At 42.0% G+C, this 27,195-nt stretch overlaps 1 protein-coding gene across 4 annotated transcripts; it reads left to right on the plus strand.

The window, feature by feature from the left end:
- Positions 1-118: 118 nt before the first annotated feature.
- On the plus strand, positions 119-27,195 carry Mtrf1 (mitochondrial translation release factor 1). Of its 4 annotated transcripts, none has more exons than XM_028752726.1 (10): positions 120-400; positions 4,475-4,900; positions 5,727-5,818; positions 7,405-7,486; positions 7,675-7,782; positions 11,884-12,056; positions 13,342-13,459; positions 17,130-17,266; positions 21,120-21,218; positions 26,858-27,195. In XM_028752726.1, exons 2-10 carry the CDS (start codon positions 4,483-4,485, stop codon positions 26,969-26,971), a joined length of 1,341 nt encoding a protein of 446 aa, XP_028608559.1. In that variant the 5' UTR covers positions 120-400; positions 4,475-4,482; the 3' UTR covers positions 26,972-27,195. The 4 variants fall into 4 exon arrangements, with proteins under 4 accessions (XP_028608562.1, XP_028608559.1, XP_028608561.1 ...); XM_028752728.1 differs by having other exon boundaries at positions 120-362; XM_028752727.1 differs by lacking the exon at positions 120-400 and adding an exon at positions 2,604-2,713.

Here is a 27,195-nt window from a genome sequence, read left to right on the forward strand (position 1 = left end):
GATGGAGCAAAGGTTCTTGAAGTGAGAACCAGAAAGCCTGGGGAAGGATAAACTACAACTCCCAAGATTCCTCCGTTGGGGCAACAGAGGGTGATCCTCTCTCCCTGTGGACTTCACCGCTCCCGGAAGTCAGCTCCAAATAAGTTCCACGCGTGGTCCTTCTATAGCTGTATCCTCCCTGCTTCATCATTTCATTCTTGTTTACCGTTACGGACACCTAAGGACCGCTACTACTGTTCAAGAAGCGTCAAAATGGAGGAGGAGCCAGGAACAAACCATAACCCGGAAGCAATAGCCTGGAAATGATCATGCTTGCAGTACCTTGCGCTGAAATGTTGCAGGCACAGAAGGCTCAGTTATCAGTAAGAAACGAGAACGTATTTTTTCTTCTTTTATTTAGGTATTCACAATTCTTTCTTGGCTGTAAGAGGGTTTTTTTTTTTTATTTTTCCCACTGCCCACTTGTGTTATTTCCGTATAGAATTCATAATACTAACTTGCTCAATATGGTTTTCACATTCTGCGCCTGATGCCCATTTAGTGTCACTTTTAACACTCCAGAAACTAGAATTGCTCATAAAATGTTGAGTAATACTGGGTTGTGGAGGTGATGTTGAAGCCTTGATCTTTCTAAGTTTAGGTAACTTTAGAAAATAACTATGATTTCTGACCTTGATAATTACTCATTCCGCGGCTGTTTCTAAAATGGAAATTTTAGCCAGAGCTATTATTATTAAAACCTGCCATCCTTTTATTCTTTCCAAATGAACACTCCTGATGTACTCAGGGTTAGATATAAATATGCACAGAAACGTCTGGAGTATTAAATGTGTGGTTGCTGGGCATCCGCGAATTCTTTCACAGTCCAATTTCAACTGTGACTTGTAACGTGAAATTTGTTAATAGAAGCCAAGATACGCTGAATCTTCTGATTTTTTATTCATTTATTTATTTTTTTTTTTTATTTATTTATTTTTTTTTTTTATTTTTTATTTTTTTGGTTTTTCGAGACAGGGTTTCTCTGCATAGTCCTGGCTGTCCTGGAACTCACTCTGTAGACCAGGCTGGCCTCGAACTCAGAAATCCGCCTGTCTCTGCCTCCCAAGTGCTGGGATTAAAGGCGTGCGCCACCACCGCCCGGCTATTTTTTATTTTTTTAAAATTTATTTATTTATTTATTTATTTAGGTTTTTTTTTTGAGACAGAGTTTTTCTGTATAGCCCCAGCTGTCCTGGAACTCACTCTGTAGAACAGGCTGGCCTCGAACTCAGAAATCCGCCTGCCTCTGCCTCCCAAGTGCTAAGATTAAAGGCGTGTGCTACCACTGCCCGGTGAAAATGAATATTCTTCTGAATATTTAAATTTTAAAATGATAATGCTAAGTTAGATTTACCAAGACCAAAGGGGCTTATATATGAATGTATTGCCAGGCACAGCATCAAACAATAGTTGTAGTAAAGGCTGCTTCAGGTAATTTGTTGTGCTAAGGGTCAAACCATAGGCCTTGAGCATGTTGGGCAACTGAACTACCACTGAACCATTCTGTTACATTTTGACTCTTATTTCCCTTTTTAATCAGGAGGCAAAACATTTTCCCTCTCTTGCCCAGTAAAGTCATACTATTGTTAGCCCTTATCTGAGGGAAGAACAGATAATTATTGCACATAGCCAATTTCACCTAATCTGTCATTTTTTAAAAATATTTTTGTGTGCATGTGGGTAACCAACTGTATGTATGTATGTATGTATGTATGTATGTATGTATGTATGTTACATACATGCTTGGTGCCCAGGAAGCAAGAAGAGGGTGTCAGATCAGTCTCCTGGAACTGGAGTTAGGGACAATTTGTGAACCACTGCAGGTGCTGGCCTTGGTACTCTGCAAGAGCCACAAGTACTCTTCAACTGTCAAAATCTCTCCAGCTTGGTAATATTATATAATTGTTAAATATGAGAATAATGTGTACTGTTTAAAAGACATGGAAAATGGGAAAACTTTTAAGTTTTCTGTAATTCCACAAGTAAGGAATGAACTTAGTTACACCATTTTGATGGGTTTCTTTTGTCTTTTAAAATATGTGTTGGCTTGAATGATAATAACCCCCCCCTCCCCATAGGCTTATATATTTGAGTGTTTTGGCTCCAGTTAGTGGAACTCTTTAGGAAAGATTAGGAAGAATGGCCTTGTTGGTTTGAGGTTTCAAGAGCACATACCAGGCCCAGTCTCTGCCTACAACTTACAGACCAGAGGTGAGCTCTCAGCTACTGTTCTGGCACCACACCCGTCTGCCTGTTACCACACTTACACCATGATGCCCATGGACTAACCTGAAACTGTAAGCAAGCCTCAACTAAGTGCTTCTTTTTATAAGTTGCCTAGGTCATGGTGTCTCCTCATAGCAATAGAACAGTAACTAAGCATCCTTTATCTGCTTTTTCCCACATATTGTAGAATTAGAAAAAAAAACAACAACCAGAGATTATACTGCTTTGTAATTGTTTTTTTTTTCAGTTATTAAAATATCATCATTATCCCCCCTCCCCACCAGATCCTCCAGGTATGTTAACTTGGTGTTTTAATATTTGAGGATCTCTTCCTTTAGATTCTTGGCTAAAAGAGAAGCATCCTCAAGAAGTGATCACAGGGTTGAGAATGAGAAGCATTGATCTTGGAATAGACAAGCTGTTATAATACAAACTCTGCCTCTATCCAGTGAGTGAATACTTGTGATTAAGTTACTTAACTTTCTTTGGCTTCTGAATACCCTGAAATTAAAACAAAGTGCTTGCTTAGCATGTAAGGTCAGGGGACAATCCCTAATCTCTCTCACTTTCTCTCTCTCTCTCTCTCTCTCTCTCTCTCTCTCTCTCTCTCTCACACACACACACACACACACACACACACAATACACACCCTGTCTTCTCTCACACTCTCTAGAATAATAACAGTAATAATAATTTAAAAATAAATTAATAAATACAATAAAATTGCTCATTTAAGTTTATCCAGACATATTGATGTATACTTCTGATTCAGAATTTGGAAGGCTGAAGCAGGAAGCCCCCAGTTCGAAGCTAGCCTGAGCTACATAGGAAGACCCTTTTGTCAATTAGACTAGGTAATAGTTTAGATGTTAATATTTTCCTTAAACTTAATAAATATATGACTATGAATTACCTAAAAATGCATTATTATTTTATAGCTGTTTGTTTGTTTGTTTGTTTTTCGAGTCAAGTTTCTCTGTGTCAGCCCTAGCTGTCCTGGACTTGCTTTGTAGACCAGGCTGGCCTTGAACTCAATTTGCCTGCCTCTACCTTCCAAGTGCTGAGATTAAAGGCGTGTTTTGCCGGGCAGTGGTGGCACACGCCTTTAATCCCAACACTTGGGAGGCAAAGGCAGGTGGATTTCTGAGTTCGAGGCCAGCCTGGTCTACAGAATGAGTTCCAAGACAGCCAGGACTACACAGAGAAACCCTGTCTCAAAAAAGAAAAACAAAACAAAAACAAAAAAACAAAAAAAAACCAACAACAACAACAAAATAAGAGAGCATGTTTTATAGCTTTTAAGTGTATATATCTATACTCGTTTAAAGTTAGAGCCGCCTTAGCCCATTCTAGTGCTGTGTTTTATACTCCTACAAACTTGTCTTAGTTGTATATATAAGGATACTTTTTTTGCTTTTTTTTTTTCAACAAAGTTATTTTGTGTGCATGTGGGGGTGTGCAGGACAACAGCTTTCAAGGATCACCTTTCTTTATATAAGCCAGGTAGTGAAAGTGCATACCTTTGATCCCAGCACGTACAAGGCAGAGGCAAGAGGATCTCTTTGCGTGTGAGGCCAGCCTGGTCTACAGTGTGAGTTCTAGGACAACCAGGGCTACACAGTGAAATCTTGTCTCAGAAAAGAAAAAAAAAAAAAAAAGAAAAGAGACAAAGACAATGACAACAACAATCCCAGGGGTTGATGTTGGATGTTGTCAGAATTACCTGTAGGTACTTTTATTCTCTGGGCCGTTTCGTCAGCCTCTCGCTTGTTTTAATATGCTATTATTTAGAGGTTTCAAGGATTTTCTTTGTGGGTTCAGCCTGGTGTTACTTCCCATAATTCCACCATTTGGGAAGCAGAGGCAGGTGGATCGCTGAGTTCATGGCTATCTTGGTCTACAGAGTGAGTTCTAGGGTAGCCAGAGGTAAATAATGGAACTCTGGCTATAAATAAATAAATAAATTTATTTTTAAAAACTAAAAATATATAAAACCATAGATAGATAGATAGATAGATAGATAGATAGATACACATGCGCGCGCGCGCGCGCGCGCGCGCGTGTGTGTGTGTGTGTGTGTGTGTGTGTGTGTGTGTGTATGTATCTCTGACCATCTTTGGAGCTAAATGAGGCTATGAGCTAAAAGTTTCTCTGAAACTCCGTATATCTTTAGAATCGGTTTTCTCAACTGGTGTGTCTTACGTTACAGCTGCGGAAATGAGTCGTCAGCTGTGTATTTGGCTTTTTCAGAATCTGTCTCTCAGTGCATACCCCCAGAGACATGTCTTCCCCTATTGTCAGCAATTCAGACAGATAAGCCTTGATACGAGGCTGTGGAATTTTAGACAAAACAAGACTCACATTCTCCATCAGCTCTTACATAAGAGTTGGTCCAGAGGCTACTGTCATCAAGATACAAGGAAGCTCTGGAAACATCAAGGCCTACAGAAGTATATGGAAGACCGGAATAAAGAGTACCAGGCCCTTGAGCAGTGTTTGCAGGGTGTCTCTGAGAATGAAGGAGACCGAAGGGCCTTACACAGAAGGCATGCTGAGCTGGCACCACTTGTGGCTGTTCATCAAGCAATTCAGGAGGCCGAACAAGCCATTGAAGAGTTGGAGTCGATGTGTAAAAGTAGGTAAAGGATATGTATGTGAATATAAGTGTGGAACTGATGAAACTTTGAACTCTGGCTTTTTAAATGCCTACAGATAATAAGCTCAGTTCTGGTAAGAAGAGGGTTGTGTACTCACTTGGTGTTTAACGAGTTTTTGTTACTAAGGGTCTGCTAAGAGTCCAGGCTCTTCACAGTACTTACCTAGAGGTTTAGTTAGAGTCTAGGAGACTTGATATGATCATAGGTTTTAATTTATTGAGGGCTGTTCTACATACAGGAATACAGGATGATGGCTCCTCTTCCATCGTAGGGCGTAATGTGAGAGAGTATATGTGTCACGTGCACTTTGCAGCCTGGTGACCTCTACATGATCTTGTAAGAGACCACACAGATCCTAGGCCCTTTAGCTATAGAGCCCATCTTCACGGTAGAGACTACATCAGTGTAGTCACATCTTAAGCTTTATTGTGTACATGGGTTAATTGGGATAATTGTTACCAGGAAACTTTTTTCCAAGATGATATTGTACTTAATTATGGCTGGCTTGTTGTTGGACTCCAGAAGTTGGAGCCAGCCAGGCTGACTAAATCATGCTGGCCAGGATTTCCTTCTTGCCTCTCACCAATTGTTCCTCACCAGCCACAGCATTGTCGGGTTCCCCACAGACAGGCTCTTAGGAGACTGAAACCGGAAGGCAAGGAGGTCAAGGCCAGCCTGGACTACATAGTAGGACTCTGTCTCAAAACAAACGAAAAACTTTGTAGACATTGATGAGGTAGTTACTTAATACTTTCTCTGTAAGAATTTTAAAGAGTTTACTATTATCCCTGTTGCTGGTTTTAGGTCTAAATAAACAAGACGAAAAGCAGTTGCAAGAACTTGTGTCAGAAGAAAGGCAAATCATTGATCAGAAGATCCACAGACTGTATAGTGAGGTATGTTCCGGGCAGAAGACTGATCTCACTAGTGCTAACTTGAAGGACTAGTATTCTTCCTAGAATATGGTTTAATGTTCAAGATAACTGCCCCAGCAGATCTTTTGTCACAACAAGTAATTAAGCTATACTTAGTACAATTTGCTGAAGGATAATTGGAAGAGGAATTGAGATGTCAATGAACAGGACTCCAGAGGAAGGAAAAACCATAGCTCAATCTATTGGCTTGGTAGACAAGCAGACATGATCCTGTTAGGAAAGTTAGGGGACCAGGGAGATGGCTCTGCAGATAGAGGTGATGTTATACACACCCGTCCTACAACCTGAATTCCAATGCACCACGCAAGGTGACAGGAGAGAACTAGCTCCCTTCAGTTGTCCTCTGACCTCCCCATGGCATGTGTGTGTGCTCAGCAGGAACCCTCACAGAAATAAAAATAACTGAGTAAAACTTTAAAAGAAATATAGTCACCATGAGAACAAGTCAGATGGTTTTAAGAGTGAGAAGGGATTGGTAGGTTCATGGTGGTTGTATTAGATTGAAAACTTGCGCGCTGAGTACAACGGAATGAATCCTAAGGGTAGAGGCTGCTGGTTACTGCAGGTCTTTAATTAGAACTAAAAAGTCTTGGGCATGCTGGGGACTCTCAGGCTTCATGGGAGGATGTCAGCTTTAGCTGGCAATCTAGATATGGAAGGGCAAATTCCACAAAAATAGTCTCTTATAGTTCAGTAGGCGGTTTGTTTTTAAAGACAATGAAAACCCTAGCACTGTGTACCCCGTTTATTTCTGTGGCAATCATCGTTGTCCCTTCAGCTTTCTTACTGTGGGATTTAGAGAGGGGCTTTTGAGGACTTAGAAGATGAGTCGAGGTGTGACCTAGTGCACCAAAGGCAAAACCTATCCGACATTAGTCTAGCTTTCCCTCCCACAGACTGGAGTGTTTCAGAGAAGCGGTGGTTGGGAGGGGAGTCAGAACGTGTATGTATTTAGTTAGATTCGAAAGGCCTCTTAGTTGTTTCCTAAAACTTCATTAGGAACCTAGGAACCTCCCCACCCCCTTTTTTTTTTTCTGTCATGTGAGAGAAGCTATTTGAATCTTACTTTGAGTCCCCTTAGTCTTTAGACAGAATGACCCCACCAAGAATGTAAGGTATGGTATAGTGCTGACCATCACTTATGGCACGGGAGAGTCTATAATTATATGTGAAAAGTCATTTGGAGCAAATGATGATTTTCAAAGACTCGCTTCATCCATCAGATGAAAGATACCACTGTGTAGAGCTAATTTTAAGGGGCAAAATCTGAACAAAGTTGAATGCAAGTCTGGACTTTGATCATAACTAACTTCATTTTAGAAAATTAAGATAATGTGATAACATTGCAGAAAAATCTCAGATAAGTATCTTCATTGTCGTATGAACTGGCCTTCTAATTAGATTTCTTAGGATATGGTTTTAAGGGTCTCTGGGTTTTGTTAATTACTGACTTCAAAAAACTGTTTTGAGGGCTTTGACTTAATTTCAAGTAATAATATACCAAGGAAAGTAAATACATCGGCGACTGCATTTTCCTTCTTTTCCAGCTTTTGGAGCATTTAGTGCCTAAGGAGACGTGTGACCAGAGTGACATTATTCTGGAGGTGACATCTGGAAGGACTACGGGAGGTCAGATGGTCAATGTATTGTAAAAGAGCTTTGAAAACTGAGGTTTTCGTTGGTTTGACATCCATGTCCCTTGAGAAGCCGACTGCATGTGTTTAGTTTAGGAAATGCTCATTTCCTGAGTGCTCACGCCTAAGGGTGGCGCTCTTTAACAGTTGTGCTCACTGAATAGCTTGTGTATTCTCCTATAGGTGATATCTGCCAGCAGTTTACCCGAGAAATATTTGATATGTACCAGAATTATTCATACTATAAGCACTGGAAATTTGAGCTGCTGAATTACACACCAGCAGATTATGGTAAGCATATAGAGGTCGCGTCAGACAAATCCCTGTGAGTTTGAGGCTAGCCTGGTCTATATATTCAACTCTAGTCTAGGCAGAGCTACAAAGTGAGATCCTGTCTCAATAAAAGATAAATAATGAATAAATTAAAACTTGAAAAGTATACAAAAACAAAAACTAACAAAACCTTATAACGGGCTGTAGTAGAGACGGGTCGGTGGTTAAGGGCAGTAGTTTCCCTTCTAGAGGGTCAGGTTTAACTCTCAGCACCTAATGGAGATTCACACCTCAAAACCATCTGTAACTCCAGTCCCAGGCCCCCTCTGGTCTCTGAGGGCACCAGACATGCATGTAGTATTCAGACAGACATACAGGCAAAACACCCATACACACAAGATTTTTAAATTTTAAAACTAATAGTACTAATAAAATACATTCAGAAGATGACCCATAGGTTCTGTCTGCTGGGTAACACGTACTACGCTGTGATAGATGGAGGGTAATTAATGATAAACTAGAAAATCAGAGTGAGGTTAAAGGATTAATTAGGCAAATAGCAGAGGGAACTCAGTATGCTGCATTAGTAAACTCAGGTTGGTACAGACTGGCCGGTCCAGCAGTACACCTTTACTACCTTTCTCTAGGGGATATCAGCTCTTCAGCCATCTTTTGAAATTTAGGTAGCAGGGATCTTTGTTAGCCTTTCCTTCCAGATGCTGGCATATTGGTCCAGGGGAGCCAGTGGGTGATCTCAGTTTCACAGCTAAGTGTCAGCATTGTATTTAATGCTTTAAATAGGCTTCTGTTTTCCCCTGCAAAAAAAAAAAAATCTCTTGATAACTAGATGAATTGAAAATGTGTCATATTCCGTTACATGCACCGATCAGATAATCAGTATGAATAGCTGTCCTTTTATCTGTGTAATACCACAGACATAGATGGTGGTGGTGGTGGTGGTTTGCAAATAAGGGAACCACAGCATGGGTGAGTTATGTAAGCTAGCTGATTGTATATAGCTAGGAAGAAAGGAATTAAGACAAAACTCAGCCTGATACTGGCTCCATTAACTTATACAGGAAAGTTGTAGGATTTTGAATTTACATAAATTCAAATGTTTGTATTCAGCATTAAGAAAAGAGCATGGGGGGGGGCGGATTTTCATTCTTTCTTGCTTGTTTTCTTTTCGTCCTTCCTTCTTTCTTTCAGCTTTTTTGAGTTCTCACTACATAGCCCTGGCTATCCTAGAACTCACTATGTAGACCAGGCTCAAATTCATAAAGATTGAACTGTCTATCCCTCTGGAGGGCTGAGATTAAAGGTGTGTGCCACCACTCCTGGCAAGGGAAATAGTTAAAGAGCGTGAAGTTGAGATAGGTAATTTAATGTTATGGCTTCACTCTGTTTTAGTTCTTGGGTATCTTTTATAGTATGACCTTAACGCATAGAATGCAACCGTCACATTTTTTTATACCTGTCTACTAATGCATATCAGCTTCTTCGTCTGGTAAAGGCACTGGCTGCACAGGCCTGGAGGCCTGAGGTAGTTACGGAGAACCTACTCCAGGAAGGGTTCCTCTGACTTCCACATCAGTCTCTTTGCATGATCACTCTATACATGCACTATTAGTTAATTAAAAATAATTGATTATTTTCAGATGGTTAAAGGGACCTAACTCATTGTATTCTTTTAAAGTACTGTTATATTGGCAAGACTAGTAAAGGACCCAATCAAGCATTTAGCTAGCCTTTCCTATGTAACTGTACCATTGATAATCAAGTTGCAGACAGGGAAAGATAGGTGTATCTTTTTTTTAATTTTGTTGTTGTTGTTTTATTTTTTAAAATAAAGTCTTACTGTGTAGCTTTGGCTGGCCTGGAACTCTCTATATAGACTAGGCTGACCTTTGACTCATAGAAATCCACTTGTCTCTGCCTCCCAAGTGTTAGGATTAAAGGCATGTGCCACCATACCTGGCAGATGATCCAGTCTCTGGACTCCACTGCCAAATCTCAGCAGCAGAACAGGTTGGCTTGTGGCAAGAGTGTGCAGTCAGGCTGGAAAGATAGCTCAGTAGTTAAGAGCACTGGCTGTTCTTCCAGATCTGGGTTTAATTCCCAGCACCCACATGGCAGCTCACAACTGTAAATAACTCAAGAACCAGGGAATATGACACACAAACATACATGCAGACAAAATACCAATGAACACAAAATTCAAAAATAAAACACACACACACACACACACACACACACACACACACACGAGTATGAAGTCAGTAAACCCGACTGCTGGGACTTCTGTAGGTCAACTGCCATGTAGTTCCTCAATAATATACAGGAATTTGAGAAATGAATGAAGAACGTGGGGACTAAGAGACTTAAAGGACATATCCCCTGGGGCTGGGAGTGACAGGCATTGAACAGAAGACCTTTTGCATGGCAAGGCATGAACTTTGCTACTGAGCTATTAACTGTTTTTAAACAGAAAAGAGTGCTCTATAGTGTCTAAAGAGGACTTCCAGGTAAATACAGTTATGACAGAGAAGGCAGTAAAAGTGACCATGTGCTGACTCACTGTAATGATGAATGTCAACTTGACACATCATAGAATCATGTAGTAAAAGTCTCAATGAGGGACTGTCTAGACTAGACCAGCCTGTAGGCTTGTGTGTAGGTGATTCTCTTGAGTACCTTAGCTGATGTAGGAAGCCCCACCCTGAAGGTGGGTAGCACCATCCCCTAGTTTTAGGGCTTGGACTGTAGAAGAATAGAGAAAGCCAGCTGAACAGTGGCCATGTATGTGTTTGTCTCTGCTTGACTGTCGGCACAGTCAGCTACTTCAAGCTTCTTCCTACACTTCCCTGCAATGATGGACTGTAATGTGGGGTTTTGAGCTCAAGTTAACCCGTTTCCCCCTAAGCTGTTTTTCTTTCAGAGCGTTTTATCACAGCAGCAGAACTCAGACTAGGACCCTCATAGGGAAGGGAACGGGTCGTGACTGAAAAGGACCTGGGGGAGGAACACGGGAGCAGACAGTCATTGAATTACATATTTGATTCTTGTGCTGTATCTCTGTATATTCATGGAGTCGTTTACCTCTTTTACATTTATTTATTCATTTATTTTGGGAGGAGGGACACATTATGGGGTCCATGTAGAGGTCAGAGGACAGCTTTCAGAACTTAGAATTCAGGTCTTCAGGCTTGGCAGGAAGTGCCTTTTTCTGCTGAGACATCTCATTGGCTACTTTATAACTTTTTTGTTTGTTTGTTTGTTTTGTTTGTGTTTTTTGTTTTTTGTTTTTTTCGAGACAGGGTTTCTCTGTGTAGCCCTGGCTGTCCTGGAACTCACTCTGTAGACCAGGCTGGCCTCAAACTCAGAAATATGCCTGCCTCTGCCTCCCAAGTGCTGGGATTAAAGGCGTGCACCGCCACCACCACCCGGCTACATTATAACTTCTTATATCATGAAAATGTTTTTAAAAACCTATTAGATAAAAAGCTAAAGCCTAACCACTAAGATTTGTGTGTATGTGTAACAATCTTTCCATACCACAGGTTAGAATTAAGTTTTAATTCTTGAAACTCAGGCTAAAAGATATTCTATAGTATGAAATTGTGTTATTGAGCCTTTTCTGATGTATGGCACATATTTGCCTAAAAATTTACTGGTAATTCAATACAGAAAATGTCCCAATATTCCTTTTTTTTCTAATGGTATTTTTCTTAATATTACAAAGTAAAAGTTCTTTATAGAAAAGTTGGAATGCAAAAAGTACAAGTCAGATGTTACATGCATCAAATCCCAGCATTCGAGAGGTTGTAACAGAATTGTGAGTTCAAGGCCAGCCTGGAGTAAATTGCAAGACCTTATTTATAAATAAATAAATAAATAAATAAATAGTATAAGAAGTAAAATATAAAATACACTGTTACCTCCCCAGAGATGACCATAAGTAATATTCTTGACTTGTTTTAGTTTATATATTATTATATTCTATACTGGGATAATATAGCTTATATATCTTGGGTTTCCATTTCATGTGCTATACTAACAGACAGGCCTAATCTTTTTCAAAGTAGATTGCACTAGTATTTCTGAATCTTTTTTCCTTAGGGGGACTACATCATGCAGCTGCCCGGATTTCCGGTGACAGTGTCTATAAGCATTTGAAGTATGAAGGTGGAATCCATCGAGTTCAGCGAATCCCAGAGGTGGGCCTGTCATCACGGATGCAGCGTATTCATACAGGAACAATGTCAGTTATTGTCCTTCCACAGCCAGATGAGGTAACTTCCCCAGGATGTGGCTAGCTTATTTATTTATATGTTCTGTCTGCATGTACATCTGGATGCCAGAAGAAGGCATCAGATCCCTTTATAGATGGTTGTGAGCCACCATGTGGGTGCTGGGAATTGAACTCAGGACCTTTGGAAGAGCAGCCAGTGCCCCTAACCTCTGAGCCATCTCTCCAGCCCCAGATCCCCTTTTCAAATAAAACTCAAGGAGTTAAAATGTGACCCAGCAATAAATGCACACACACAGTGGGGAGGGGGAAGAGGAGAGAGACCACTTAGCCTTAGGAGCAGTGGTCAAGGATTCCCTCAGTAGTTCAGAATTCACCCACTCATGCACATATACATAGCTCATGGAGATTAGAGTGTTAAATCTCAAAACAACCCACCTGCTAGATTGTTTCCTTTGCCTTATAAGAGAGAAAACAAGTCTCAGAAGAAGTGGTTAGCCTGAGGCTGCTCCACTGAGGTTAAAGCCCTGCATAAGTAACCTTCATCCTACACTGCCCCACCCACTCCATCCAGCTGTAGTTGTCTGTGAGAGCTGAAACAAGAAGGGAGGATGTCACCTTGTCTGACTGTGGCCAAGGACATGAGAATGTGGAGCAGTTCGAGTGTCTCACTGTGCATGTGGCAAGGGATACAAAGAGATCTTAGTGACTTTCTAACAGGGATCCGGTGAATCAATAATGTGCATTATAGACATCTTTATGGTCTAGATAATCAATGAGATAATCAATGGTGAAACTCTTCAAAGATTACATAATTCAGTGATTGCATACTATTCTAAATCCATGCTTAAAAACTGCACCCTTAAGTGGGTGAAATTCAAAGGTAGAACGTTTGCCTAGCATGAATACTGCCCTGAGTTCAAGCCTCATCACCCCCCAAAATAAAATAGTATCTCATTGAAATTGGTTGTTTATTTAGCTGGGTGGTGGTGGTAGCACACACCTTTAATCCCAGCACTTGGGAGGCAGAGGCAGGTGGCTCTTTGGGTTCTTTGAGTTTGAGGCCAGCCTGATTTACAGAGTGAAGTCCAGGACAGCCAGAATTACACAAAGAAACCCTGATTCAGCGGAGGGTGGGGTGTGGGTGGAAGTAGGTTCTTTGGTACTGTTATGTTTTTTATTTTTTTTCAATTCATGGTTTATGTAAATAGTTTAGTTTATTTGAAAAATCTTGGAATAAAGTGTTTGTAGTATTGTGAATTTACTCATGCTATTGTTTTGTTTTTTGGGTTTTTTTTTTTGTGTGTGTGTGTGTGTGTGTGTCCTAGGTAGACGTGAAAGTGGATCCCAGGGATCTCCGAGTAGACACGTTTCGAGCCAAAGGAGCAGGCGGGCAGCACGTGAACACCACAGACAGCGCCGTGAGGCTCGTCCATATCCCCACAGGTGAGCAAGGCTTTTGCTTCTGTCTTAGTTACTTCCTATTGCTGTGATAGGACACTGTGACCAAGGCAACTTATCAAAGGAAACGTCTGACTTGGGGCTCATGGTTCCAGAGGGTTAGAGTCCATATGCACTGTGGCAGGGAGCATGGCAGCAGGCAGGCAAGGTGCTGGAGCAGTAGCTGAGAGCTTGTGTCTTGATCTACATGCATAAGGCAGAGAGAGCTAACTGAATGATCTGGGCTTTGAAATCTTCAAGCCTACCCTCCATGACAAGCCTCCCTGATCAGGCCACACCTCCTAATCCTTTCCAAACAGTACTGCCAACTGAGGACCAGACATTCAAATACCTGAGCTGATGGAGGCCATTCTCATTCAAATCTCCACAGAGGGCCGTGGCACTGTGGCTCTGATGAGCCAGTGGTGTCTAGCTTCTCTTCTGTTTGGAAACAGTTCCCCTTTTGAAGGATGCAGGTCCTAAGCTGATCTGTGCCGGATAGGTACTTGGATATACTGGACGCCTGTGGCTCCAGGAGTGGTGCTCCAGCTCCAGTTCCAAGGGGAACAGAGATACAGCAGACGTGCCATTGCCGTGGATCCTGTGTATCTTGTAGATGACCTGCCAGTGCCACGAGGCTCCGATGCTTTAGTGGGGTCCTGAACACCAGGACACTTGGTCACCTTGATAAATTGTAAGATTTTTTTTTAAATTAGTTAAGGTACTTTTACATACATTGTTTCACAACAGTGATACATTCTGGGGAATGTATCTTTACACAGTCTTATCACTGGGTGAAAATTATAAATGATGGAAAATGTCAGTCTTAGTAGGCAGTAAGGTTTTATGGGACAGCTGTTGTACATGCAGACCGCCATTGACCATCTTATTATGCGGTGCCTCAGCATCACTCTTCAGACTAAAACAATTTTTCTTTTTATATTTTTATACTTCTTTTTAAATTACTAAACAAATTTTTGTGTGTGTGTGTGTCTATTTGTGTGTCTGTGGGTGTGTCTGTGTGAGTGTTTGCATGTGTGCAAGTCTCTGCATACATGAAGGCCGGAAGGAGATTGATCCCAAAGAGCTGGACTTTATAAGTGTTTTCGAAGACTTGTTATGTGGCTACTAGGATTCAAACTCTGATGCTCATTGATCAGCAGACACTATCAAATGTTAAGCCAGGACTGGAGAAACAGCTGCAGTTAAGTCAAGATCACATACTGGAGTGCTGTTCTTAGCACCTACAACGGGTGTCTCCCATCTGCCTCTAACGCAAAGGCCTCCGAGCACATGGGCAGTGCACTGTCTCGTTTGGTGGTGGTGGCACAGAGTTGGGTGGTGGAAGTAATACTTGATGGGGTTCAGAAATCAACACTCAAACCAAACACTGACCTCAGTTAAGCAAGAATAATTCATTGAATGCACACCATAATACTGGAATTGCAAAAAAGGACTAACTGCCATCTTAGTCTGCCCTCAGAGTAGACTTTCTATAGGAAAAACAGGTTCAAAAGTTTAAAGGCAAGGAGGGGAGCCATCGGCTCACTAGGCGGAGTATTATCAGCTAACCTTTAAGCTGATTGGTCCTGAGTGAGGTGAGGGGGGTGGTAAATGGGTGGTGAACAGGGGAATTTTAGAACATTCAGATAACAGAGCATGAGTATTATAATTATAACTTTTTGACTTGTTAGTAGCATTCTTTAGAGTCAGCCACAACAACCACAGTGAACTCATATGTAGGTGCAGGCAGTGCTGCCCAGTGGTCAGCTCTGACTTAAGTTATTTTAGTTCATATTGACTGTTGTAGGTTTAGTCTAATGCTGCTTGTGTTATGTTAATCTGGGTCCCCAAAATTGCATGAGAATCTGCATGTCTGCATGTAAGACATTGAGGGAACCCTGCTCCCAGTTGGTTTTGATTAGTAAATAAAGTTGCCAGTGGCTAATAGCTGGGCAGACAGACAGAGGCAGGACTTTTAGGATTCCCTTGCAGGGGACCAAGGAAAGAGGAGAGAGCTCTGCCGTGCTAGGACAAGGAGAGGAAAGACAACACCTGCAAGGTGCAGGACAGAGAGCATAGCCACCACGTAGGAGCCCAAGGATCATGTCCCAAGAAGGCACCCGACTGGGTAGAGCAGCAAAGATGGAATAATGATTTGAGTACGTAATAACTCAGGAATATTAGAGGGGAGCGGACTAGCCATGTGGAGGTTAGGGAGTGGTCCAGCCATTGAGCTATTTAAGGCATATCATAATATAAAGGCTGTATATATGTGTCTTTCATTCGAGAACCCAGAACATTGGGGAGGGTAGCAAGGAGCTCCGGCCACCGCCAGGATCAATGGAGTAGCATTAATTGGGTACAGATACACTTGACCTTTGATCTGATGATTCTATGAAAAGCTTTGTGAGATTTCTTAAGATTAGCAAACCTTGGCCAGGCGGTGGTGGCACACGTCTTTAATCCCAGCACTTGGGAGGCAGAGACAGGCAGATTTCTGAGTTCGAGAGTTCGAGGCCAGCCTGGTCTACAGAGTGAGTTCCAGGACAGCCAGGGTTACACAGAGAAACCTTGTCTTGAAAAAAACAAACAAACAAAAAACAAAAAACAAAACAAAACAAGAAGATTAGCAAACCTTAAACAGAACACTCAGAACAAACAAAACAGGGTATGTGGTCAGCATGTCCTTAAGCCAAGTCATTTCTGTGTGTCAGTGACTGGCAGGCCTGTTACAGCAACAGTATGGAATAGCTGGCAGGCACGGAACAAGATGGCTACAGCTAAGGATGGAAGCCTAAGCTTCACTCCTGCCAGCTTGGCAGCTGCTCTGTCACCGAGCTACATCCCTGGGCTTACATAAAGGAGTATTGTCAACATCAGCCCTCCTTTTGTGTATTTGTGACTGAAAGAGGAAGGGACAAGTGCTCCCTGTGTAGAACAAAGGTGGGGTGGGGTCAGCACTCCATAGAGGATGGGAGCAGATTGCTCTTGGAAAAGTATCTGGATGAGCCAAAAAAAAAAAGAAAGAAAGAAAGAAAGAAAGAAAGAAAGAAAGAAAGAAAGAAAGAAAGAAAGGAAATGCTCAGAGAACAAGAGTAAACATGACTAGCTGCTGCCTCCGCCTTCCAACCTGAAGTGGCTCAGAGTCACACCTCACAGCGCACTCCTGTAAGCCTAGCACTTGAGAGGCTCATGTAGGGTCACCAGCTTACGGACACACATTTTTAAGCTCTCACTTAGTTGGGAGGCAGAGACAGGCAATTTTCTGTGGGTTACAGGCCAACTTGGTAAACACAGTGAGACCCAGGCTAGATAAGACTACATAGTAAGTATCCTGAAAAAAATCAAAGAAAACGGTAAACATTTAGACATCAGAGTCTAAGTAGGCACCTAGAGCTATTACCAACAATTTCTAAATTGTGCTAAATCTAAACTGTTGCTTGTCTTCTGTCAAATTCCCTGATTAATCTTTTGCCTTACGATGTTCCTCAGCCAGGTGTGGTGTCCCTTTAATTCCAGAACTCCTGAGGCAGAGGCAGATTATGAGTTCAAGGCCAGCCAGAGCTACTCAGTGAGACCTAGTCACACACAAACAATGAATAAATGTTCCTCATTTCTTCTTTACTAGACCGGCAGAAATGATAGGTGACAGTTACTTCTGCTTGTTTTTCAGGACTTGTAGTAGAGTGCCAACAAGAACGATCACAGCTGAAAAATAAAGAAATAGCTTTGCGTGTGTTGAGAGCCAGACTCTACCAACAGATAATCGAGAAAGACAGGTGTCAGCAGCAGAATGCTAGAAGACTGCAGGTAAGACAAGTGGAACAATTGCAATGCTGTAGGAAAGTCATGTTCAAATGCAGTGCCTGTCCTCACATGAATAGAATGTCTAGAACACGGGACATGTGCTTTTTTTGTAAGCAAGGAATATTTAAGTGCCGGTAACCTATGGGGTTGTTGATTGCATTCAGGCGTGCCAGTTTCCAAAGGAGTAAATGAATAAACAGAAATATTTCCTACTTGTTTCCCTGCAATGTTTATGTTTTAATGTCTTAAACTGAAATTGGTTGGTTTTGTTTTGTTTTGTCTTGTTTCCTGACAGATTTTCTCTGAGTAGCCCTCGCTGTCCTGGAAGTAGACTCAGCTGGCCTCGAACTCTGCCTCCCAAGTACTGGGATTAACGGTGTGAGCCACTGTGCCTGGCAGGAAATTTGGTTTTAAGATAAAATAATAAAATAATCTCTTGAAACTTGAAGATTTTCAGATACTTAAAGGCTTTTATTACAACTCAGTATGAATGAAACTTAAATGGCATTCCTAAAAGAAGGAAGGGAGATTGCTGCTGGAGTCTGGGGATAAAGAACAAAAGGGAGATTGCTGTTTCATCTCGTTCCTTTGGTACTTCTGGAATTTTGCTGGATATATATTTATAGTTGTTGGGGTCCAGGAGTCACTCCACAAACCGTATGAACACTGATCTTATCAGACAGGGATAGTTTATTGAACACAGACCCCAAGACTGGTTGATCAGGGATGTAGCTCAGACTTTGGGAACTGAAGCAACGACCAGAACATTTCTCAGGGTCAGCTTATAAAGGCAAAAACCAGAAAAACCACAATGAGCTCATACACAGGTATGGGTCAGGGGATGGCATTGCAGGGTGGTCTGTCTTTTTTCCACGTTTCTTTAATAAGTTAGATATAACGGTTCAACCCGACCCCTATCTTGCTTGGCCTTGAGTGAAGGCTGCAGCTGGGCAATTTTCTAAGGAGAGCAGCTTTCAAAATATAACAAAGCTCTGAGCATAGCAGATATATGGTCAACTTGACCTTGCTTGGAACCAAATAATTTTCTGTGTCTACTTCCTTTTTGTGTCAACAATATGGGATGGCTGGCAGGCCTGAAGCAAAATGACTTAGTTATTTCTAAGAAGTAATGCCAGAGAACCAGGTCAGGAATGTAGACTTCAACAATAGTATGAAATATAGTATGCAAAGCTGGCTGTGGTGGTAGCTTATATCTTTTATCTCAGCACTCAGGAGGCCAAGGCAGGTGGATCGATATGAGTTCTAGGCCAGTGTTGTCTACCTAGTGAGACCCTATTTCAAAAAAACGATGTTATATGTAAAATATATTAGTTAGACTGTGGTGACACATGCCTTTAATCCCAGCACTCCAGAGACAGAGGCAGGTGGATCTTTGAGTTCAAGAGCAACCCAATCAACAAAGTGAGTTCCAGGACAGCCTACACTATTACACAGAGAAAACCTGCCTTGACAAACAATAACAATCTTTTAAATATTAATCCTTGTGTTCATCATGATAGGAACCCTTTCCCTGTTTGTCTTTCTAACTTTCTTTGCCATCATTGCAATGAAAGTAAAGGGATAGATTGTATCCCTTTAGTCTAATCTGAGTGGCCAGAAAGACCTTGTTTGCCTGTTTAGTAGCAATTTCTACTGTTTGGAAACTTTTTCGTCAGTCAATCATACAGTGGTCTTTATACAGTGCCCAGTGTTCAACCCTGGTTCCCTCATCACTCAGAAAGTTTTGCAGACTGGTTTCTGATACAACTGGTCTAGACTGGTGTCTTAATGTGGTGCTTTCCAAACCCAGCCGGCAGAAGGAGAGTGGAGAGACTGTTTCAGAACACACAGTCCCTGGTTCATTATGTCTATGAGTGAGCTGAGAAATCTGTAAGTCTTCCAAATTCTCCGGTCAGATGTTTGGTCTCATGCCATTTGCCTCAGGCTTTAAGAAAATGAGTATTTGGAGGGTGAGGCAAGAGGATTGCCAGTTGCAGATCAACCTGTGCTATATAGTGAGGATATGGAGAAAGAACAAGGGAGCTTGAGGCCGTGGAAAGTGGAGAGGAAGGACAGATCCAAAAACACACGTCTTTCATCTTAAAAATAAAGCAATTGAGAGAGTGCTGTGTATGGGACTATTGTCAGGGGCAGGAGCAGACTGAGCATGTCAGAACCATCGCATGGCCAGGAGCAGACTGAGTATGTCCGTAACCATCACATGTGGTGATTGTACGGAGATTCCAGGTTGTAAGTTTAAAGGAGTCAGAGAACATATTTCAGTTACTGGGCTGGGGTGGTAGAGACATGTTAAGGAAGGGCAACCCCTTCAAATAAACTAGATAACATGTGAAATTGGCATGCTATAACAGTGGCATTGTAAAGGTTCGTGTGGTTCTCAGAAATAATGCTGGGAGGACTGCTCATGGTAAGAACCTGGAATGCTGAGTTTAAGTGTGTGCTCTTAGCAGACAAGAAGAACCCATAGCAGGAAGCTTCTCAGACAAATGCCTTGGGAAGACGAGGCAAGCCCGCTCACAGAAGCGGAAACATACAATGTTAACCTGTAGTTTGGTAGAAGTGTAGGTGAAGGTGACGGTAGAAATGCAGCCAGGACACACTAAGAAACCAGCTAGAAACGGGCATCCAGGGAGTGCTCTCTCCCCCGTCTGCATCGGGCATCCAGGGAGTGCTCTCTCCCCGTCTGCATCAAGCCTAGCACTGTAAGCTCCCTCAAGTGTTTGTTAAATCACTGAATGTCAGGGTTCTCTACCTGGGAAAAAAAAAAAAGGAACATGCTAGGCATGGGCCTCACATCTGTACTGCCAGTAGTTGGGAGGCTGAGACAGGAGAGTTGCTGTGAGTGAGGCTACCTTAAGCTATATAGAGGCACAATATATTTTTAACAGCGAAAAACTCTAAAAAGGAAGGACAGGAAAAAATTTTTAAATGTTTAAAAAAAAAAAAAAGGAACTTGAAACATCAAAGAGGCATTTGTTTTTTTTACAGATCAGCTCTCCACGGGTGTTTGGTTACTTGTCCCGTGGGCTGGGGCTGGAACCTCTGCTGAGTTACATGCATTCACCCTCTAACTTCCTTCCCCAACCCCAAACCTGAAGTCTAAAGATTACCTCCTACCTGTTCTTGTCTTGCTCTGTGGATATAAGTTTTTTTTTTTTTTAATAGATACTTAATCCCTTCAAACAGGAAAATCAACTATAAGTGTAGTGCCAGGGAAATGTTAGTGATCCCCAGAAAACCAGACAGGAGCCAATCTGATGCAACTCACAACAGAGTCTTTATTCTGTTCGAGCTAGCTCAGGCTCCACCAAGCACCACCTTCATGCAGGATGGATTTGGGGTCGGGAGTCCCAAATGTCTATCGGGGTAAGGCTTTATAATACAGTAAGCAGCAAGCAGGGAGTATGTGTGCAAGCATGTAACTGGAAAGCTGCTGTGCCCTTTAACATAATTGGCTGGTGCTGGGAGTCATGTCATAAACATCATTTCTGCTCTCCTCAGCATTGGTGGCCGTTAGGCGGGGGTGGGGGGTGGGGGGGTGGGGGGTCGGGGGGTGGGGGGGTGGGGAGGTGGGCTTGTAACCTTCAGGTGAAGGTTTGTTGGGGGAATAACCCGGAGACACTGGTATTGTTGGGGATTAGCCTAGAGACTAGTGGAAACCAATGCTAAATACCAGCCTGTTAGTTTACCTGAGTTCAAACTTAGGTCAGGTTCTCTAAGATGGAGTCTGAACTGAAAAGATTTAGCCTCACATAAGGATTTATTAAGATTCTATAAATGTTATAATTTTTAATTTTAAAATTAAAAATACAAATTTCTTTTTGTTATGGGATAGGTGGGAACAAGAGCCCAGTCAGAGAGAATTCGGACATATAATTTCACCCAGGATAGAGTCACTGACCACAGGATAGCCTATGAAGTTCGTGACATTAAGGTAATATTACTGACTATGTTTTATGTACCTTTGCTTCATTAGAAATATAGTCAGGGGCTGGAAAGGTCATTGACTGAGAGCACATTCCCGGGATCCAAAGGATGGAAGGCAGGAAACCAATGCAAGTTGTCCTCTGATCACACACGCACCATCACACACACACACACACACACACACACACACACACACACACACACACATACACATACACACACACACCCCACATAAGTCAGGTAGAAGCTGCTCTTAGCCCTAAATGTTGCTTCACGAATGGCTCCCTCCAAACACCTTCTCCCCACCTTTAATCCTTTCTTGCAGGAATGGCTAGGCCTTTTTCAGGGTACATCCGATTAGGTGAAGCCCACTAGGATGGCATCATCCTTTATTAAGTCAAAGTCACTTTATTGATTACTTAATTCCAGAAGTACTATTCCTTTATTGTTGCAGGTTCCATCTGTAAGATAGAGAATTATACATGGTTAAAACACCCAGGGCATCAGCATCATAGAATTAGACCTACTACAGTGTGTGAGTGTGGTGTGTGTGTGTGTGTGTGTGTGCTGATTTGTTTGTTTGTTTTCTCTTTTTCTTTACCCCTCACTATGTAGCCTTGGCTAGCTTCATAGAGAGATCTCCCTGTCTCTGCCTTCACATCTCCACGTGAAGCGCCACACCCTGTATATTCTTTTTATATAAGCAGTATAGCCAAGCTGTTGAAGAAAATACCCTGTAAACATTGCTTGAACAGCATTACCTAAAATCCTTCTAGCTAAGACTACTAACATTAATACATTAGCCGGGCGGTGGTGGCGCACACCTTTAATCCCAGCACTTGGCAGGCAGAGACAGGCAGATTTCTGAGTTCCAGGCCAGCCTGGTCTACTGGTCTACAGAGTTAGTTTCAGGACAGCCAGGGCTATACAGAGAAACCCTGTCTCAAAAAAAAAAACAAAACAAAAAAAAAAACCCCAAAAAACAAACAAACAAAAAACCATTAATACATTAGCAAAGAAACCCAGTGGAATAACTAAAGCCTCATAATTTTGATTCTGCCCACTTTGTACCCAAAGTCTTGGTTTTACAAGAGAGATGTCCAGTTTTTTATGCTTATAAAGTTCTGTGTATCTTACTCCACTTCCTCTGCCGTCTTATGGCACACAACTATCTTGCATATGACCTTGAGATGAGAAAAAAATTTACTGTTGTTCTTGTGTTTGTTTGTTTGTTTGTTTGTTTGTTTGTTTTAAATAGGGTCTTACTCTTGTAGCCCAGGCTGGCCTGGAACTCAGAATAATGCTCTGGCCTTATATTCTGATTCCTTGGGTTACAAGGGAGAGCCACCAACCTGGTAGAGGGAGCAAATGTTTGTTAACTTCTCTTTCCTTAGATAAAACACACTAGTAAGCAAACATATTTGGCAATATTGTTTCAAGTGCATCATATTTTTTCAGCTGTTTTTCAGGACTTCGGAGGCCAAGGGAAGAGAATCACCATGAATTTGAGGGCAGCCTGATAGCAAGGCCTGTCTCAAACCAAAAAATAAAAAAAACAGCACGGCCAGGGTCAGAAGGAAAGATAGCAAAGAGGCTGACAAGAGCGAGTAACTTAGAAATGATCCAGAAGAAACTGGAGAAGGAGTTAGGACCTCGGCAGGAGAGTGGCAGCTGGCAGACAGAGTGGAAGGAGAAAGAGAGTAGACAGAGTGGGGGCGGGGGGAAGTGAACATGTAGGGTTCTTCTGCCCGGCTCTCCACCCCTTTCAGTAACTCCAGCTTCCTCTGACTCCATCCACATAATTCCTGATGGAGCAGCTGCACCTGGGCATGATCGTGACCCTGACAACCATTGATCTGTTTGGCTCAGGCCGCTGAACAAGCCGCAGCCCCCAAGGAGTGCCTCCCAAGATTTCTAAGCTAGGGATAGAGTTGTGCCCACTTCTTTGTGGCTAACCCTGAGCTATGAACTGCTGAGAAGAAGTCGGAAGGCACATTTCCCAGCTCACAGAGTCAAAGGGGGCGGTGCAGGAGCGCAAGGAGAAGAGTGCATAGTCACGAGGTCAATGTCCACACTCATTTATTCCTGAGGCGCAGTCTCAGTCCCCGGGGAGCGCAATAGACCCCAATGCTCCAGCGCTTCGGGGAGCACTCAGGGGACTTAGAGTGCCTCTGAGGCTGCTCTTTTGCCCTTCTTTGAGATCGTTTCTCACTCTGTAGTCCAGGCTGGCAATTAGAACTTTGCCCTGGCCAGAGCTCTGACTGTACTGTACTGTACTGTACTCTCTCTCTCTCTCTCTCTCTCTCTCTCTCTCTCTCTCTCTCTCTCTCTCTCTCTCTGTCTCTCTCTTTCTGTCTCTCCACATTCAGTCATTTGAAATGCCTTCTGCTCGGAGAATACCCATTTCTTTTAAAGGCTCAGTCTTCTTCAGCTGTTACCCTCCTGTTAACAGGTCCTTTCTGCCCTTGCCTTCTCCTTAGTGTTTTACCTGTCTGCATTAGTCTGTGCTGTTTGCTTACCTGTCTCACTCTGACACTAGCTTGTTAGGGTCTGACAGCACTAGAATCTTTACATAAACCCTTTAATCTTTACATGACCACGACACCCTGGGTGATCCAAACCAACTCCCGAGGTATTATGATTAGTGTTGAGCGTGGAATCCCTTTTACATCAGTTCCCCAAATGAAATCCAAGTGGCGGTGCCATAATAATTGGAACACCAAGCATGTTGGCTTTCAATAAGCAGGTGTATAGCATGTATTAGTTGTGTGAAACCTTTTTTTTTTTTTTTTTTGGTTTTTCGAGACAGGATTTCTCTGTGTAGCCCTGGCTGTCCTGGAACTCACTCTGTAGACCAGGCTGGCCTCGAACTCAGAAATCCGTCTGCCTCTGCCTCCCAAGTGCTGGGGTTAAAGGCGTGTGCCACCGTTGCCCAGCAAAACTTTTTAAATTTTATTTATGTATTAGTCATTTTGCAGAGAGGAACTGAGAGAGGGAAATGACAGGGAAGTCTAAAGGAAGCAACCTTCCCCAGGGTCATTATTTGGAGAATTATTTGTCTCTACTTTATTTTCGAGTTTTTTCAGACATATATACTGTTCGCAGTGAATACTACACAGCCTATCTCTGGGCTGAACAGTTGTGAATTTGCCTTCTGTTTATCCCTCCATTCCTTTTCTATATCCATTTGTTTGGCTTTTGAACCATTTAAAAGCAAGTTGTTTGGGAAGTGAAGGCAGGAGGATTAGAAGTTCAAGGTCACCCTCTGCTACTTAAGGAGTGCTAGACCAGCTTGTGCTACAAACTTGCTCAAACAAAAAAAAACAGAAAGAAGAAAAACATAAGATAGAAAAGATAAAGGAAGTTGTTAACGAAAGAGACTTGTTCCTTCACCATTACAAAATAGTTTGCAATTACGCAGGATGTCTAGATTGTATCTGCGGCTGGACTGCTCACCTCGAGGCCGGGGGTCAGCCTCTAATGTCTTTCTTTAGACTCCATTCACCTTGCTTTTAGAGCCAAGGTCTCTTACTGGCCCAGAACTCAGCAATTACAATAGACTGGTTAGCCAGGATACACAGGGATCTGCCTGACTGCCTCCCCAGTGTAGGTTACACGTGGATGTCACCACACCGAGATTTTTTACAGGTTCTGGGCATCAAGCTCGGTCTTCATACTCACAAGGAAAGCGTTTTACCAGCTGCGCCATTGCAATAATCTAAGACTTCTACATTTTCCGGGTTATTTATTTATTTATTTATTTTTCACTTATTGTATGTGCACATGTGTGTAGACATATTTGTGTGACTTTACATGTGTGTGCGCATGGATACAAGTCAGTGTCAGGTTCTACCTCTGTTCCACCTTTTGAGACAAGGTCTTTTCTATGACCCGGGAGCTCACCAATTGACTAGACGGCCTAGCCAAAGCGAACCTTGGAAATCTGCTTATGTCTAACCACGCACCCTGCGCTGTGGTTACAAATGTGTGTGTGTGTGTGTGTATGTTTTCTTTTACATGGGACCTAAGGATCTGCACGAAGGTCTTCATGCATGCATGAAGACCTTATCACAGCCCTTGGCTTTCCAATTAAAATGTTTAGATTTATTTTATGTATATGGATGTTATGTTATGTATGTATGTATGTATGTATGTATGTATGTATGTATACTATGTGCATGCCTGGCACCCAGAGAGGTGGAGGGCATTGGAACAGGAGTTGCCGATGGTTATGAGACACCTGGTGGGTATTGGGAATCAAACCCAGGCTTCACTGTGTAGTGGAACTTGCTTTGTACACCAGACTGGCCCTGAACTCAGAGATCTACCTGCCTCTTCCTCCAGTGTACTGGACTACACTTTTTTTTTTTTAACTTTTAGCAGACAAACACATTCTTTTTTTGTTAAAAAGAAGTCACAGGCAACATTTCCTCTCAAAGATAGTGTGCTAACAGAGACTAGTGTCAAAGTTACTCAGCAAAGGGTCTTTGAAGACAGGCAGTTGGTCAGTTTCAAAAGCTCATTCAGATGTCTTTGTCTTATCTCCAGAGTCATTGTAAAGATCAAAGTCACAGATTTCATTGTATTGATTTCAAATACAATGATTTGTATTTCAATTTGATTTCAAAGTAAAATGGTAACTTAAGCAATTAAAGTAGAAATCTGTTTTCTCTTTAGATTCATGTTTTATTTAAGGAAAAAAAAAGCACTGAAATTGGGATTCTCCATATATTAGTAGTTGTGTTAATAATATTGCAGAATATTAGTAAGCCTTTGTTGTTAGTGATAACTATGAAGAAACAGACAATTGTTTGCTCTCTTTTTGATTATCGGGTGTGGTGGCCTGCTCTCCATCAGTGTAACAGATACCTGAGAAGAGCAACCTGAGAAGAGAAGAGGTTGCTTTAGCTCATAGTCTCAAGGTTTCAGACTGAATGGCTCGCTGTTCCAATCCTGTGAAGACACACCATGACCAAGGCAACTTAAAAAAGTAAAACATCTAGCTGGGGCCTTCTGACCAAGCCAGCTCAGTTAGTCAACAGGTTCTCCAGTGCAGGAGTGAAGATTAAAAGAAAAAGAATTAGACAATATTGCAGCACGACCCCAGCCAGTTCTGAGGCTAAAGGCTGAGGCGGGTTTATTTTTTTTTCTCAATTTTCTTTTAAACCGTTTTAATTGCATGCAAGTATTTAGGTCAGTTCTAGGTTGAGGAACCAGCAATACAATAGATGCAAATAGTCAAGGAACAAACAAGGCAATAAACAAAATCCCTTGATCACTCCCAAGATCACTGTTTCTAAGGGCTCATCAGGATGACAACAATATCTGAGCCTACTTCCCTGTCCTAGCCCACAGTCATATTCATGCCTGAGGCCTACTTCTTTGTTCTAGCCTAAGCACAGTTCATCATAAGGGGAGCAAGTGGCAGAAGAAGCCATTTACCTCCTCTCCTGGAAGTAAAATGGAGAGGAAGCCATGAGTATCCTTCAGCTTCATTTGGGGCACACCTTCCATCAGGCCTGCCTCTTTTAGGTTTCTACCGGTTTCCAAAAGCGGAGGGGCTAATGTTTACTACATGGGTTTTTGGTAAACATCTGACATACAAACTGTATAGTCAGGTGTCATAATAACTTTTTTTTTAATCAGGAATTTTTACGTGGTGAGAAGTGCCTGGACCAGCTAATTGAGAGACTGCGTCAATCAGCAGATGAAGAGGCCATTGCTGAATTTTTGGATGAAAGCCTTCAATCAGTGAAATAAATGTGGTTTATTATTTATTGTTATATAAATGCTTTGATCAAGAAACAAACAGGTGTGGAAATCATAATGAATATTCATAAAGTATAGGGGTTTTATGGAAATCATTTTAATAAAAGAAACTTACATTTCTTGACATAGGGGTTTATTTTAGTTCTCAGTAAATAATCCAGCTCTCCAAATAGAAAATAAGCTTGTAACATCAAAATAAAATATTGAGAATTGTA

The sequence above is a fragment of the Grammomys surdaster genome, unplaced genomic scaffold (assembly GCF_004785775.1).
Source record: "Grammomys surdaster isolate TR1022 unplaced genomic scaffold, NIH_TR_1.0 125934, whole genome shotgun sequence".
Lineage (NCBI taxonomy): Eukaryota > Metazoa > Chordata > Mammalia > Rodentia > Muridae > Grammomys > Grammomys surdaster.